At 34.2% G+C, this 19,039-nt stretch overlaps 1 protein-coding gene across 5 annotated transcripts in view; it reads right to left on the minus strand.

Annotated features, from left to right (window-relative positions):
• Positions 1 to 8,954: 8,954 nt before the first annotated feature.
• LOC149806052 (germ cell-less protein-like 1) overlaps positions 8,955 to 19,039 on the minus strand; it is a 60,773-nt gene continuing 50,688 nt past the window's right edge. For all 5 annotated transcript variants that reach the window (XM_089950918.1, XM_089950922.1, XM_089950919.1 and 2 more), the window contains exon 15: positions 8,955 to 18,229. In XM_089950918.1, coding sequence (XP_089807044.1) covers positions 17,975 to 18,229 — 255 coding nt within the window. In that variant the 3' untranslated portion in view covers positions 8,955 to 17,974. The remainder of the gene's footprint in view (positions 18,230 to 19,039) is intronic.

Here is a 19,039-nt window from a genome sequence, read left to right on the forward strand (position 1 = left end):
ACACTGAAGAGGTATACGAAAATGAAAGCAAAACTTGCACTGAACTTAAAATCAACCAACGTGTTAAGGTGCCTTTCAGGAAAAGAATGCATAGATTTACATATCAAAGTAATAAGATTTTCCTATTCAGAACATTTGGTTGCAATGGTGGCCATGGAAAAAGATTTTTCAGAACTGTTCAATAGTCAATGCAGATATATTTTTAACTATGACTGGTTGCTTTGGAAACCATATGCATGATATTCTACAAATAGTTGGTGATATTGCTTTCATGAAGACATGAAACTCTCCCAATTTCATTATCAAAACATATCATTCAATACATACAGTCATGCCCATTAGAATGAAGTTTATGAAATGACATGATGGTACGATGTACTGCACAAGCTTCGAATTAGTTGCTGACTGATTTTATACACAAGTGGGGCTTACAATATTTATTACTCACTGTTCAGACAATACTGAACCTAAGCATGAGGTGATTAAGTTTATTGTTATATAAAGACAATAATTTTTACCAATAATAACCAACAGATTCCGAGAAAAATATCACCCACACCCCGTTTATCATAATGGATTCATAATAACCTATCATCTGAATGGTGCTATGTGGCCAAAAAATGCTGAATACATCCAGCAATGGATAAATTCATAAAATGGATGATGAATTCTTGCAAAATGGGAAATGAACAGTTGTTTTTTTTTTTACCCATGGAATAAATTTTAATTAACATAAGTTTCACATTCAGATAAGACCAAATCTGGAAGAAAAGCAACTCAACTTGAATAGGTACAGTCAAATCCAGCAAACATCACATACCTTTCAATAGTTATTGTCATTTCCAACAAATACCTCACATCAATTGTTATTGTCATTTTTAACAAATACCAAACATCTATCAATTGTTATTGTCATTTCCAACAAATACTGAACATCTGTCAATTGTTATTGTCATTTTTAACAAATCCTGAACATCTATCAACTGTTATTGCCATTTCCAACAAATACTACATATCTATCAATAGTTATGGTCATTTTAAACAAACACATCATATTTATCAATAGTTTCTCATTTCTGACAAAAACAACTAATATTTATCAATAATTACAATGATTTCCAACAAATAGCTCATATCAATAGCCATGGTCACTTTCAACAAACACCTCATATTTATCAATAGCTATGGTCATTTCCAACAAACACTGCATATCAATCAACTGGTATTGTCATTTTCAACAAATACCTCACAGCTATCAACAGTTACGGTCATTTTTAATAAAACACCTCATATTTATCAATAGTCATTGTCATTTCCAAAAATGGGCCCAGAGTGTCCGAGTGGTCTAAAGCACTCACCGTTAAGGATCACTGCCATATCACCTCAGTCTGAATGGGTTCAAGTCGCGGGGTTCGGCTTAAGTTGGCATGTGAGAAAGCTTGCCAGTAGCTTCTCGTGGGTCGGTTGTTCTTTCTGGGGTTTTCCCGGGTTCTTCCTCCACCATTAATACTAGCTGCCATGTATAGCCTATCTTGTGCTGAAAAATGGCGTTAAACCCTACAACAACAACAACATTTCCAAAAAATACCTCGCATCAATAGTTATGGTCATTTTCAACAAGCTCCTCACAGCTATCAACAGTTACGGTCATTTTCAACAAATACCTCACAGCTATCGAGAGTTATGGTCATTTTCTATAAAACACCTCATATTTATCAATAGTTATTGTCATTTCCAAAAAATACCTTGCATCAAAAGTTATGGTCATTTTCATCAAACACCTCACATGCATCAATAGTTATTGTCATTTCCAACAAATACCACACATCTATTAATTGTTAATGCCATTTCCAACAAATACCTTGTATCAATAGTTATGGTCATTTTCAACCAACACCTCATATTTATCAATAGTTATTGTCATTTCCGATAAATACTTTACAGCTATTAATAGTTATGGTCACTTTGAACAAACACCTCACATCTATCAATAGTCATTTCTGACAAACACCTCATATTTATCAATAGTTTTGGCCAATTCTGACAAATACCTCATATTTATCAATAGTTATGCTCATTTCTGACAAATACCTTATATTAATAAATTCTGACATGCAAAAAATGTTGCTTCAGACTTGAACAATTGTGAAGACTATATATTCAAAACTTGACCCCACCACCGCCACCAAAACAGTACTAAAGTTAATGAACATGAACTCGCAAGATATGCTTGCTTCTGTGGCATGAATAAGTAACTTTTAAGAGTGTTCAATATGAAACAGAAAGTAGGTCACAACCCAGTTTTGGTGAGACAAGCTTGGTATTGACATGCATCTACAATGCATATTTGGTAGCAATATTTTGGAAGGTATTGAAATTAGGGTCACAATCAGTAAGTAATATTCAAAACCTGGAAAAAGAGGTCAAAGTGAGCTACTTTTGACCTGTGAAACGTGTCCATCCCAAGACGCAATTTCAGTACAAGTCTAGTAGCAACTGGTGAAAAGGTAGATTGGAATTAGAACAGCCTCAAGACACTTTGTAACCATCATATATTAAATGCTGGAAAGGAAATCATCCTAGTAAGGTTTTGGCACATGTGTTCATTCCATGATGAATATATACAGAGCAAGTTTGGTATTAATAGGTGTAGTTGCATAGAAAGTACAGCATCGACACAATGGACATAAATATTCAAGAAAATTTTTTTTCTCACAGATTCTGTACACTATGTAATGGTGTAAATTTCTTCATAACATAAAGCAATGACATGATTTCAAATTAATTTTTGATAAATTCTGGAAAGTAGGTCACAGGTAACCAGTTTTGGTGCATGGTACAAGTCTATCTTGAGATGTACACACAAATTTGATGACAATAGGATGGACACAAGTCACGCTAATCCCAAGATGCATCTAAATGTATGGTTTTTTTTAAGTAACAAGTGAAACAAATTATTGGAATCAGGACCTGGACAATTTTTTAAAAATAAAATCTTAACATATATTCTTAAAAGGTGGTCACAATGAACCAATTTTACTGCAAAACATGTTTGTCCCAAGATGAGCCCAGTGTAGCTCGATAGCCAAGACAAGAATGATGGATGGATTCACAGATGAAGACACAAGATGATGAACAATAATATATCACCTTTCCTTCTATGGTTGTTGTTGTTGTTGTTGTTGTAGGGTTTAATGCCATTTTTCAGCACATGATAGGCTATACATGGCAGCCAGTATTAATGGTGGAGGAAGAACCAGGGAAAACCCTGGAAAGAACCACCGACCCACGAGAAGCTACTGGCAGGTTTTCTCACATACCCACATTAGCCAAATCCGAGACTCGAACCCATGCAGAGGTGAGATGGCAGTGATCTGTAGCAGAGAACACTTTAGACCACTCGGCCACTCGGGGCCCCTTCCTTCTATGGAACAATCCTTTTGAGTTCTGTGTCCTTGTATAGTAATTGACAGTTAAACTGTCAGGATTATTGAAACATAACTCTGTTTTTGAAGATCAAATTGGATGAGTGCTCTACATAATGTTATGTCTGGTCTGTGAACTGTGTTGTGATGTGGAATATGAATTTCAGAAAAGTATTAACAGACAACAACACCTATAAATACCACAACTGGAAGGCAATAGTTTTAACAGACAACAACACCTATAAATACCACAACTGGAAGGCAATAGTTTTAACAGACAGTAACACCTATAAATACCACAACTGGAAGGCAATAGTTTTAACAGACAACAGCACCTATAAATACCACAACTGGAAGGCAATACCAATGTGTCACCACTGCAAAATTAGGTCTGACCAAAACTATATTCAAATAATTATGCTATAGTTTTTTTTATAGGATATTTGAATAACATATATAGGATATCTAAGAAAAATGTAGTCGATATAATGAAATATTTTATAAGTCAAGTGTAAACATCACACTGACATGAGTTGTTAAGTACATCTATATTTTTTGTAACTCCTGGTACAGTTTATTTATTTGTTGTAATTTTTATTCATGGCAGTAAGTTGAACAGAATATCTTTAGTCTGAAATTGCCTAAATGATTATGACATAGGTCTGTTAAATAGGATCTATACATAGATGCTTACATATGTGTTGACAGTTACTAATGCTGTTTCAACAGTTCTAGAAGAATTCAGTAACTTCCAATTGGTTGGTCTAAATGACATGAATAGGCAATTTCAAGGCAAACAGAGCAGTAAAAATAGTCATAATAGAAGGTGCATGTAAGAAGAAAACTCATTCCTATATTGGACTCCTCCTCATTTCTTGTATTCCTGTTGCAAGTCAGCAGATGTCTTTTTTTTTTCTTTTTTGAACATAAGATGTCAGGATTTTACATATTCCCCTACATCACTACCTGACCAGCTGTACCGGGCATTTCTTTAAAATGATTTTCCATCCTGATGTTTACATATGTTCCATTATTTAGACACAACAAGAAAAACACACACTCAAATGCACACACATGCACTCACAAACATATACACTCACAAATACTGTACACAAAGAACGATTCATACAAACCACAAGGTGTTTACAATGCCTGTTTGTTTGATGTGAAAAGTGAAAAAAAAAACTAAACATCAAATCAAACAATGACAGAAGGGTCAACTTTTTCTTAAACTTATGACTTCTATTATTCACATTGGTGATGTATTTTTCCAGTCTTGTGTATGATACAACTTTTATAATTGATGAAACTTGGAATTTTTGATACACAACAAGCTCTGTATATAACATATTTTGCAAGCAAAATTCGGAAGTTGATACGATCATCAAAATTGTATTTCCTATAAAGACATCTTTTCATGTAATTGTAAAATTTGGATTGTAAGTTTAGATCCATTCCACAAATAATTTTCAAAAATGTTCAGTCATAGAATAAGTGTTTAATTTGTTCTGTTCCCTCCTACCAGAAAGTGCATTTATCATTTTCACCTAATCGTTTTCAAAGAACTGGTTTTTGACGATATTTTTATGTATAAATCTAAAATTAAAGCTAAGAAGTTTTGTGACTTTTGTGCAAAGTGTAGCCAAAACAAAAGATTCTTTTCATCCACTGCAAACCGTAGCTATCTGGACCAAGTTTCATACTTAACATTTGGATTTTGTATCTTGGCTTTTGTCAGATCTTTATAAATAAATGTATTATTTGCTCTTGCCCGAAGAACATAAGTTTTGTAAAGTATTACATGGAAACTATTTTTACTTTTAAAAAAAACCTTTTAATTTCTTCTTTCCATTTCATTGTTATCTTTGAGATAAGGACAAAGTACTGCATAAAATTATTAGTATGTGTTGTTTGTTTTCTTTCATCAAAACTTAATAGGGATCCTGGTGCAACAAAAAGGTGTTTAATAAATATTTACCGTTTGTTCTCCACCTTTTATATGATTTAAAGTTGAGAATTAAATTAAAAATACCTTGAGATAAGTATTCCTGAACAGTCGATGGTTCACTTTTCCACTGTGATAAGGCATAAATAACATCAAGCCAAAATGTATTTTTAATTGCTTTAGAGATTTCTTTCAATTTGGTTTTTCCTAATTTTAATAACTCTATACCTCCAAATTTTCCAAATATTTGTTCAGAAACCAGTTTTTTGCCACAAACCATCTTTGTTCAGTAATAGGTGTCTAATCCAGGAAAGTTTTATGTAACACATAAATGAGTGCACATGAATCATATTTAATCACCCTTCTTTAATGGAAGGTATAAGATTATCTTGTTTTACCCTTCCAGTTTTACTACTCAAATGAACTTGAAAAATAGTGTATTCAGTTCATTTTCTATATGAGGATAGGACTGGGCAAAGCAGGAAAAAGATGAACAAATTTTGGGAAAATCAAGGATTTCATCAAAGTAATTTTTCCAATAAGGGACACATTTCCTCTGCTCCAATAGCCCAGCAATTTGTTAACTTCTTTCAACTTTGGCAAATAGTTCAGTTCAACCATATCCTCTAAATTCAAAGTGAAATCTACAACCAGTAATCAAAAATTGGAAATGGAGCACTTGATATCAATTTTGGGGCATATTTTTCATTACAAAATTTTACTTCCAATCCAAATAGCTTTTGATTTCAAAACATTGCAGTGAAGACCTGATACCGCGGCAAAGTCTTTTAAAATCTCCAAGGACAATAATCATCAAAATGCGTCATCAGCATACTGCCCTAATTTCAACTACATTTCATTATAGGAAATGCCTGTAATATTTGTGTTCTTTTTTAGTTCTACTGCAAGAATTTCCATTCCTATAATAAATATGCTGGGATCCAAAGGGTCTCCTTGGTGAAAACCTCTCTCAAAATTGAAAAATAGGGATAAATGACCATTATTAATGATACAACTTTTTTATTTATTGCAGAATACTATAAACCACTGACAATTACAGTCTCCAAAATTGAAAGATTTCATGGCATTCTCCAGAAAGTCCTATTCAACTGAGTCAAAAGCCTTCTCCAAGTCTATCAGTAGGAGAAGACCAGATTCACTTTTTCCTCAAGATACTGCATCAGGTCATGCTAAATTCTTGTATTTTCACAATGAATCTCGCTTTAATAAAACCCTTTTTGACTGTCACTAATAACAGCAGGGAGGATTTTCTTCACCCTAGAAGCAATTGATGCTGAAGTAGTCTTGTTATCTACAATTAGTGAAATTGGTCTCAAATTTTAATGAATTTTTTGTCTTTATCTTCTTTTGGAATGCAAGTAATGATTCATTGCAACTAAAAATCTGATAAATGTTCCATATCATATCCAGCCTTTAGAGACCTAAAAGATAAAGCAACCTAAATCTTACCAAAAGAATTTGTTGAATTCAACAATAAATCCATCAGAACCAGGGCTAATTTCATTTTTCATATTTTTCAATGTAAACAACATTCTTCAAAAGTTAACTTACCTTCACATGAGCTTCTTTCAAAATCTGAAAGATTTTCTCATGATTAAAAATGTGACCGCAAGTTTTGTAACTTATTGTTGTTTTTGCTTTCTATAGTTTTTCAAAAATAACTTTGATTCAAAATCTCTTTTGACACATTACCCTTGTTCCATCTTCTGTAATTAACTCTTTTATTGTTTTGTTTATGTAATTTCTCTTTTCAAGAAAATAAGAAAATATTTAGAGCTTTTTCACCCAACTAATACCACCTTGCTTTCAATCTTAACAGTACAGTTCTACCTCTTTTTTCTCATTTCTTCCAAATCTGCTTGTTTTTTGTTCAGTTCTTCCATAACAGTGGGGTTATTATTTTCATTCACTAAAGTATGTAGTGTCTGTTTTTTTAGCTTCAATTTTCTTTAAATTTTGTTCTCATGTTTTGCCTTAGCTTGAGAATAACTAATTAATTCTGATCTTATAATCATTTTAAGGATTTCAAAAAACAATTGATCCTTACATGACAATTTCACCTGGAGGTTTTTTCTTTCTTACTGCCTTCACAATATTATTCTTCTACTGTACTAGATATACATTTGTTTTTTTTAATCAATTGAATATATTCATGCTGCTTTTATAGTTTTTAATTGAATTCCAGTATCCAGAACCTCTGGGTACTGCGGATATTGATGATTCTAGTGTTACTGCTGAATATCTTTCTTGTAGACTGGAATAATAGATGCGTCAATACAATTTGAAAATGTGTCATCAGAAATAAAAAAAATAGCCCAGTCTACATTGTTTTACAGGATTTGCCTGTCACCAGGTAAATATTCTATCCTCAGGATTGACAGCTCTCCATGGATCCATGCAGATGTGTTTTATGTTGTACTTAGATATTATTTGAGACAAAAAAATCTGCTTGGACTGTTCAGTGAAGTAGAAGGTGCTCATTATTTGGACTATAATATTATGCTGGAACTGTTGTGAATTATTCAAAAGAGTTCTTGACAATGCCATCTTGGCAACGTCACAATTCTTGGTGAACCAGTACATATCTGGTTTTGAAATTTTCACAGAATTTTTATTCTTTTGGACTTTCATAGAACTTTATAGGGATTATTTTGGATTCACTTCATAATAGTCACAACTTTGATATTCAAATTATTTGTTAAGTTTTACAATACTTGTTGGTTTTTCTTTTTTCTGTACTTAGTTTGTGACTATAGAGTCATAACATGAGAGACAAAACAAAATGTTTCCACTTCACAAGTGAAATATTTCCTTATAACTACTTTAACTCCCCCATCACAAAGATTTTTTTAAATTATATACTTGTTAAGGCAACAACCATCAACTTGCATGATTTTTCTCCATTTTGTGCCAATGCCTGCCTTACTCTCACTGATAAAAAGAAGTTTCCAAATGTTACAACCTTTTAGGACTGTCCTTTTTTTAAATCAGCTTCTATATACAATGAATGAAACTATATTTGTCAAATTAATTAATGTTCTCATACAAAAATAAAGAGAATTTTAAAAACTTTAGTTAGCATATATCTTATGTGGATTGATACAGTAAACACTGCTAGACTGGGAGTAATGTAGAATCATCACAGCAGTCGGATCCAAGATTTAAACAAAATATTTTATTGACTGAGTTTAGCTATAAGGACTTTTGTTCTTTGCTTATTTCTGCATTCTGTGAATTCTATGTCCACTGAAATCTTGCAGTCTAGTTTGAAGTTGCACCACAATTTCAACAGTCACTTCATTTCAGTCTGTAATCAACATTTATCTATCCTTGGTTTCTTCATTTTCAATCATGATGTTGACTATGATGAAAATGTAAGTCACTAATTAAATAATTTTAATATTATATACTAATATACAGCACTGACATAGTTTGCAATCTGTTCATCCTGATAAAAAGGTAGATAGAGAGACATAGGGGCAGGGACGGAGGGAGGGACTGAAGAGAGAGAGAGAGAGAGAGAGAGAGAGAGAGAGAGAGAGAAAAGCAAAACAAAATATATCTTAATATAGAAATGTACATTTTAATAACATACAAAAAGGCAGATATATTTTCCTAAATAGGAAATGAAAGTAGTTTCAAACATGATATCACCATTGTGGCAATAAAAGTGGTATCATTACTATGGCAATATCAAGTTTCCCCCACTTATACATTTCAATATCGCATTATAAATAATAGACAATGTTTATGTTTCTTATGAAACACCTCAACTTTGGTGTTTATACATATTCCAATCTGATAAAACATCACACAACAATTGCACATATATATAACAAAATAGGGATCCTGTTTTACAGGAAAGCAATAAACAAAAAAACAATTTAATATACCTAATTAATATTAACAAACATGAGTTAACATTTTATCATTTCAGGAAAACAATTGCCTATCACAAACCAATTTTATAAAATGTAATGTCTTTTTAAAAAAATCAGTATTACCAAAGATTTCCTTGTTAACACTCCTTTAAGGAATAATTTCTCACTTTCTTTTCTGTAATGTTTGTAAGCTTTTTACCTGTGAAGCAGTATTCATCTGTACCATGATGTTACTATGCACATTCCAGAAAAGCAACAAGCTGACTGTTGGTAAAAAGTGACTTAAAGTTTCAGTATGTTCTAGTGAGTTTGGATTTAACTTAGAAAAGTTAATTTCCTTTTAAAAACGAATAATTTCTGATAATATTTTCCAATCAAATTACCTGCAGAAGAACAACTACTACCCTGCAAATCTAGACCTCCCAGGCTAAAACATTTTGGATAAGAAGTCAAAAATGATCAGCCCCCAACAAGTTGCAGTTAAATAGAGTGATCTCCCCTTGATACAGGAATTGGTGCCTAATTCTGTAAATATTTCAGTTACTACAGGAGTGGAGTGCATGCTCTCTATATGTAACTGCAGGTAGGCTGGGAGGTTGTATGTTTATTATGAACCTGTTATGCCATGGCGATAGACTCAAACAGGTCTAGCTGAGCCATTTTGGTATGAAAGATTTCAGAAGTAAATGCAAGAACAAATGGACTCTGACGTCAATCCCACAGTATGTATAATTTCATTTGATCTTGGCTTAATTCCATTAAGTGGAGCGTATAACACATTTTATCCAAGATAAATGTGTCTATGCTAATTTGCTGTCCTTTCCCTCTTTGAGAGGTAAAAAGAAGCATGATCTCCCTGGGTGCACCAGAGCAGTCCATCCGAGGTGCCACTTCAGTGCTCTCAGTCCTGTAGATGAAACTGAGATGAAATGTCCAGATTAGATAGGAGTTATACCTAAATGTCCATATTGGATAGGGGTTATACCTAAATGTCCAGATTGGATAGGGGTTATACCTAAATGTCCAGACTGGATAGGGGTTATACCTAAATGTCCACATTGGATAATGGTTATACCTAAATGTCCAGATTTGATAGGGGTTATACCTAAATGTCCAGATTAGATAGGGGTTATACCTAAATGTCCACATTGGATAGGGGTTATACCTAAATGTCCACATTGGATAGGGGTTATACCTAAATGTCCAGATTAGATAGGGGTTATACCACAGAAGTATGATTTTCCATGATCAGGAGCATGGTTTTAGCAATGAAAGCAGGACTGTGATAAGTGACACTGACCCATCCTGTTGGAACTGCACAAAATTTGGGTCAAGTGATAAAACATGTATTTTGCTGATTCTGCCTGTCATCACCAGTGCGAGTAGGAAACATATCTTATATGGGAGGTGAACCAATGAAGCCCTCAAGATCAATTAAAATGGTGTCTTATTCAGTCAGGTTAGTACCCATCATAGATTCCACTTTGGGCAGAGAACCAATGCCTTTGGGTGTGTAAAATTGAAATTTTGCCAGAAGATTGGATAGGTCTTTGTTTTGTCCAATACCTCTTCTTCTATGATGATGCAGCAGGTCGGAGAATGTGGAATGGAAGCATTATTCACATGATTAGCTCTAACCATTTCTCATCAAAGAGCCATAGTAGGAAGTTAGCCATTTGACATATTAATGCAGTAAGTGAAGCAATGTGTTCTTACCATTGTGTGAAAATTGTCCATTTTCCTTAATACTCTTTCAAAAATTAGGGCCTTCTTACTTGAGTGATTCTCTCCACACCTGTTGAGAGAACTGTTTGTTCTTGAGGGTTTATTTAATATGATCGAGACAAACATGTTCAACTATGGACTGGAATGAAATGCCTGCCATTGTGGTTGATTCAGCAGATGATGAAATGTCTCCATCTTGGGGATTTTCCCTGAAGCAATGAAGCCACCACTGTGTTGATTTTCAATGGTTGTACTTGAGGGAGACATACTCTTTTTACCCGTCTTTAGATCGCCATATATACATGGATAAGATGTTGAGTTGGTATGAGTCCAGATTTTTCCATCTTGACAAGGAATCCTCTGTTGAGAAGGACAGTAACATGAGATATCATGTTTAGCTCCAAAATATAACTCATCTCATGTTTTTGTACCATCCAGACAGTCTGATGTTGCTGCCATGGAGGTGGTCCTTATCCTGTCCGTGATTCAACCAAATGCAAGAATATCCTGGGACTGATGTTGGGTCTGAATGGGAATGCTCTGAACTGGTAAATGGTGTCTTTGTAAGCAAACTGCAGGAAATTCCAGAAAGCTATATGAATGGGGACATTTAGATACATATCTTGTAAGACAAATGATTGAGCAGTCCCTCCAGATTGGCATTCAAAACCATTCTTGGTGTTTCACCTATCTCAACCATAAAATATAAACGAACTCAGACTGCAAGCAATTTGTATCACCCTTGTTTGAAGGAGATCAATCATTTCTTGCTGCGAGGTGACTGTTTTGAAAAATAGAAGCCTTCTTCCCAATGGAAAAGCTGAAAAAAGCAACATAAAATATGTGTCTTTTTTTTATTGGGAGGGTGCCTAGGATAGAAATGCAGGTGAAAACAATTAAAATCTCTGTTTCTTGCCCACTTTCACTTTTGTGATTTGTGGTCTCCTCCAGTTGCACGGTCAGTAGAACTGCTTCCCTCTGTGCTATGTCTCTGACAGGAGAGTAATTTTAATCCTTGTTGTTGATTTCTTGTAAAGTCCCTTCCTTGTGTTTGAGGGAAACTGGTCTCTTTGGGTGGCATGTTTTCAGATTTCCTCAATCTGGCTACTATTAAGGAGACTGGACAATAATGGCTGTGATCGTAACTTGGTTTCTTGGTAATTTTTAAGAAGGGTGGAGATAGCGAGCAGTGTATCTGTCAGTTGTAAGTTAGCTGCAGTTATGACATTGGCCAGGATGTGCTGGGCAGTTTGGTTTCAAATGTGGGCTATTCTAAAAACAAACTCCCCTGCATGTCCTGTGGGGTTCGGAGTGGGACATGACAAGATGTATTTGACTTGTTGGAAGATAGCCATTGGTACCAAATCCAACAGAGAACCCAATGTCATGACATTCCACACCAACTGCTATGTGTCACTACAAGACTTCCAGTCCATGCATTCTCAGTATGGTTTTGTCATCAGTCAAATGCTTGGGTGTCCATATGAAAATATGGAGTGTGGGTCTTACTAAGGTCTGAAGAAGGTGTTGCTGCAAGAAACATAGTTAGCTGATACTGGGGTCAATGTATGTACTGCTGCTATTTTCAGTGACAACGGCCATATCTGATGGCATATCAAAATCTTTTATAGAAGTTCACTGAATTCTACTTGGTGGTGTTTAAGTCTTTCCAATTTTTATTTTCAGTAACAGTGGCCATATCTGAAAGCAGATTGACATCTTTCGTAAAAGTTTTAAAGTCTTTCTATCGTTTCTTAAAACTTCTAATTAGCAGATTTCTGAAGATCATGTTTAAAGGTTTTTGTATTTTCAGTAAGACTGAGCAAATTTGATGGCAGATAGGCATAATTTGTACAAATCTGAAAGGTTTTTTTATACAAGGACAGATTCTATCAAATTCTGATGAACAGGTTTTGAGAGGTTGTCTAAAGGATTTTATATTTTAATTAACAGTGACCACATCTGACTCAAAATTGGTTTCATTATTACAAACGTGAAAAAGTTTTCATTCCAAGATGTTTTGTGTCAAATTTGATCTTATCCTGTTGAGTGGTTTTAGAGAAGAAACGTTACTGACGATTTTCTATTTTTAGTAATAGTGGCCATATTTGATAGCAGATCAGCATCACTTGTAAAAAGAAAGAAAGGTCATCTTTCCAGTAAGCTTTCTGTATAATTTGATAAAATAGTGTTCAGCAGTTTTTGTTATAAGTTATTTGAATGGTATTCCTATTTTTTGAAACAGTGGCCACATTTTATGACAGACCACCACTGTACAAATTTAAAAGCCTTTATGCCATGATGATCTGTGGAAAATTTGGTTAAATATGATCTGCTGGTTTTTGATTAGTTCAGCAACTGCTGATGTACACATGCAGGGCCATACTATAACCTCACTTGGCCTTTTGGTCTGGTAAGCTGACAACTAAATGAAACATAGTCAAGCAGATGCAATATTTTCAGCATAAAACATGGATCTAAATTCAATGAATGAACTGTGCAATGCTTGTACTGAAACATATTCTGCAGCCATAATAATAAAAATAATTGATATTTTACAGTAACTTTATACCTTCATTGCATTGGAATACCAAAATAACCTCGTTTTCCACAGCTGTCATATGTAATGTATGTCACCGAACTCCATGCAAACCAACATGACTACAACATTCATTTTACAGCTCAAAGAACACCCAAGAATATGATATATCATTTATAAGATATATTTAAATTAATATTTGATGGTAAAAAAAGAAGACTAAAACTGACAATTTAATTTGGACAACATCATTTAGACATGTGTATATGAACATGATCAATTTGTACTGCTGCATTTTGTTCAAAACTGCATGTATTTAAGAATAAATAGTGCTACAAAATATCTACTTGTCATATGTAAAGAGAAAAAATGAAGCATATCATCTTCTGCATGAATTAACTCAAGCAGGTACCCAAAAAATCTGTATTTAATCTATCAGAGCTCAAAGAATTTTTTTTTGACACAGGCTCTCTGCTGGTGACTTAATAAATAAACTCACAAGCCCTGACTGAAATTCACAAGCCCGGTTAGTTCATATCTGTACTCTCCTGCCAGGAAAAAAAACCTCCTAAGTTTGGAGGTATTTCCACACTTACCTCCCAATCTCATAATATCTCCTGATTTTTCACAGAGAACTCCCAATTATTACATTATGTCTGTCACTTTTCATTTCTCAAAAAAAAAAAAAAAATGAAAAACATACATAAATAGATATATTGTATGCAATCCACAGTGGCCATATTCTATTTTATCACTTGTGAATACTGCTGTGATGAAATAATTAATATCATGCTACAAAGTTTTTTTCTTCACTAAATAAAATGTTAAGATTAAACTTTATTCATGTAATTTGAGATTTGTTAAGCCAACTATAACAGTACTAAGGTAGAAGAAAAAAATCAACAAAAAAATTTGTCACCAATTAGTTTCAATCCCTTGAATGATCTCTGTGAATGCTGATTAATTTTCTCTGCAAACCAAATTGCATCTCCATTTCCACCAAAGAAACTCAGCCAGTTAACACGTGGCATTCCTCTACCATATATGTAAATTTTAATTACCATGATTAAATTAAAAGAAGGAATAAAACAAAATATACCACGCAGTATACGTACCCCCAAAGTACTAATTGAAAGTAAATATTTTATTTAGTAAACAGTGTTATGTGCCTTAAGAGTTAAACGTAAGGAAATAAGGTGGGATATAAAATGTGGGAAAAACAGTTACCACATGTACGGTCACTTGTGATTGCAGATTTGAACTGTTAAAATGAAGTCCTACAATGTGTAAGTTACAACAAAATATGGCATCGTTTTATTTGCCAATCAATTGCTAGTGCTTATATATACACACACTGTAGCACATGGCTTGCTTGAAAGTATGACCAAAGGGCAGTCCTTTTCACAAGATAAATGTAATGATAAGGATTAACTGTTAATTAGTCACACTGGCCTTATGCTTGTGTACTTCAATTTAACCTTTAGCAAATTATGCGGTTTAGCCACAGTTGACCAGAATATGAAAATGGGGAATTGTACAAGGGGAATATAAGGCGACTCACATGTAGAAATGGTGTGTCCCATGGGCACATGCACACTGGGGCAAGGGGTGGGGGCAATAGTCGCCTCTCCCAATTTCACCTTTAAACATGTTTTGGCCTACAGCCATAAAATTTCATGGCTGACCACTATGTGTCCCACTCCACCCAAAAAAGTTTCTGCGGGCAGCCTTGGCGCGTCCTTTGAGAATTTCACCCTAATTAGACCTGGAACATTGGTCAATACTTACTGAAACCAGCACTTAAAAAAGGCTGCATAAAAACCTATTTTCTGTCCCAATCTCACTATTTTATATGTTATTCTCCTAATTGGCTTCTGAAAAGTTGACAGTATGCCAGATTCCAATTTCCACAAGCCCAAAATTTCCCCTTTTTTATACTGTCAGACAATGTTGCAATAGCTACAATTTGAATATAAATTTAATAAAAATGAATTACACTTGAACACTATTCCAATAACTGAAATGATCATGCTTTGCATTATATATAGGCAGTACAATCTTTCTTCAAAAGAAATGCTGCTGCTGTTCACAAACTTGTCAAAAAATATAATACATAGCAGCTAAACATTCTCATTCAAGGCAATAATATGTAATAACTTTTGTTCTTGTACATGCATCTATCATCTCTTTGATTTACCTATAATGGGTTGTTACACTTCCTGAACCTATCTATGCAAATTAGCACACATCTCACTAGTTATTGTTAATGTGAAACTTGGATTTTATACCCGACCTTTTTCCCTTTAATTGCTACTATTTAAACTGCCCAAGGGATAGTTTTATATCAGTTCCAATCATTACAGATTACCGTTTATACATACTACATGTAACAGGTATTAAAAAAAATTTAAATTTTTTATTGTTTTCTTTTAATAAAGATTACTGAAAATTGTCTTCTTGAAACACGACCATGTCAGGGAGTTTGGGAGTACAAAATTGTACTTTTAGCAAAGCTTCCATTTGATTAAAATCAGATCTCAATTTGACGTAGGACAGTAGTAATCTGATTTAGATTGTGTCATGTTTTGGCATGTATGTCAACCTCTTTAAATTACATTTACTCATTTCATCACCATGATCAAAGTTTCATCAGGCAAACTATTTTCTGTTTTGACAAGCCCAATGGGCACTTCGCTTGGAATAAATGATGGACCCAAACTAAAATTAGAGAGGGACCCTGTGCATCGGGCTATTGGATTTTTTGAGCTCTGTCTACATACAAGTTTTAAAACATATTTTAATCATTTGATGCATACTGATGTGTAAAAATGTCACACACTGACCTGTACTATAGTCTATTGTAGTTGACATATGTTCATGGTTCATATGTATAACATTAAGTACAAATGGAGAAGGTCCTTATCTGTTATTTTAGGAACTGACCATCTCATTTTTCAAGAAATGCCCGGGACCATCAATATCTTCAAAAAATATTCCAGCTCTCATTTGATTAAGAAAAGAGAAAAAACATTATATCCATTATGTAAGCTGAATTTTTTATATATCTTAAAGTGAAAAGTGTCCTAGTTCAAAAGATCCTAGCCCCTTTCCCAAACCTTATATGATTGTTCCCTTAGTTAGTAATTTAACTATTTATTAGGCAATCAGGGACCGTGATTCCTCTCAATAATAACATGGAATAAAAGGCAATCAGGGACCATGACTCCTCTCAATGATAACATGAAATCATAGGCAATCAGGGACCATGACTCCTCTCAATGATAACATGGAATCATAGGCAATCAGGGACCACAACTCCTCTCAATGATAACAATGGAATCATAGGCAATCAGGGACCATGACTCCTCTCAATGATAACATGGAATCATAGGCAATCAGGGACCATGACTCCTCTCAATGATAACATGGAATCATAGGCAATCAGGGACCATGACTCCTCTCAATGATAACATGGAATAACTGAAATCCAATCAACTCAAACACTCATTAACACAAGCAACATCCTCTGTAAAGATATAAAGATGATAAACAAGTGCTTTAACCGTGTCCAAAATAGAGAACACAACACTAAACCCACAAAAGACAAGTTTTGATCTCTGAAACACATCAGAATGGATGAGAATATGGTGAACGATTCCTGAGCTCCACTGATTACATGCAACATCCCACTTAGAGATATGAAGCTGATTTACTTGGGCCATAATTCTGTCCAAATTGGTGCTTACAAGAGAATAAAACTCATAAAAGACAATGTTCTTGCCAAATTCCAATAAGGTATGTTGAATGTGTTAAGCTTAAGTTTCATGGCAATGACAAAAATTTGATAGCCCTGAGGCAAGCTCTCAAAAATATGGAGTAGATGATACAAGAACAAGCAAGTTTGTGAGAGACAACGCTCATGCTAAATTATATTAGAATATGCTGAATGGTTCTTGAGCTATGCCTATTAAAAGCAACATTCCATATAGAGATAGGAAGTTACCATTCAAGTGCCATAACTCTATCCAAAAGCAAACTATAGAAAACAAACCCACAGAAACACATTTAGATCTAAGAGACAATGTACACACCATATTGCATCAGAATGTATGGAATGGTTCCTGAGCTATACTGGTCAGATGGATCTACTGTAATGAACATCTAAAACTCACTCAAAATGGGCAAGAAGTTCATCAAAGTGTTACCTGAGAAGATCCGATGTAAACAGCAATTCAACATATAACAGACAACTGGCCTACCATACTGCATCAAATGGTTTGTAAGGGTTATAAGAAATGTGAATGGATGGACTGATGAACAGATGGATTGAAAAGGTGATCCTACATGGCTCCTGCATTATGATGCAGATCAATAATAAATAAGTCAATACTGTTTCAAATAAGATTATTATTAATATTTATAAGCACTGTTATAGCTATCAAAGATGCTCTGGTTCCACATCTGAGACCAGACATGTCTCATTAAAGTCTTTTGTTAGAGATCTGGTTATGCTTTGCATCACATTACTAATCCTGATGGGCTCTGTCTGACTACCTTTTGTGGCGACATTGGGCGGACTTGGCACCTTCAACTGAGGCAAAGAGTGGTTGGCTACTGGAGAGGCCACCATCACATTGAAGCTGATATGGAGTGGAAACTGAACGTCTTTCTCAAGTAGTAACATCACTTCTTCCTAAAACGAAATTACCAGGGAACCAATTCAATCAGCTTAAAAAAATCAAGTATAAATACATTTTGACCTTTATTGTTAGCAAAACAAGAACCAAGCATATTCCAGTAATTAAAGTAACCCACTTTTGCTGGAAGTAGGAACGTATTTTTGTACAGGAAATGGATAGGTTACTTTGGCAACTGACAAAAATACATAAATAAAACTTAGTTATATACACTCATTACACTGAAGAAATGCATTACTACCAATTTTAAGTCAATAATTTATTTCACAGACCCAACTGGAAACTGGAAAACTGAAAATAAAAGTTAGCTATAGAGTAACAAAAAGACCGTTTTACTGACATCATCTTTGCCACTATCTATCACAAACTTTGAGAAATAGATAAACTGATATTTCTTTTGGTTAAATCTTAATTTAAAATTGGGCAAATTCACCCTCTCTGCATTTCATCTAACAGTTCAACCTACTCTCTACTGTGGCTTTTACTTTTGCCACATGTCATTCCTGATACAAATGGCAATAAATGAACTGATGTAAACTTAATTGAACCTACCCGCAAGAACATCATCTGCATCTCAAACGGTAATAGGCGACACATGTTAACTAGGGGTGAAACAACACACCTGTGCTGTGTATCTATACAATTCATGATACATAGCCTATGATACAATGCATTATTGATACACATATCAAACTTGATGGTCTTTCTATCTTTAGAAAGTCTGTCGGTGGTAGGTTGCGCCTTTTTACGTGTTGTTATATTGGTTGTATTTCCAGTATGCAGATTACAGACAGACACAGACTTAG

Source organism: Sinohyriopsis cumingii, chromosome 2 (assembly GCF_028554795.1).
Source record: "Sinohyriopsis cumingii isolate HCF-2022 chromosome 2, ASM2855479v2, whole genome shotgun sequence".
NCBI lineage: Eukaryota > Metazoa > Mollusca > Bivalvia > Unionida > Unionidae > Sinohyriopsis > Sinohyriopsis cumingii.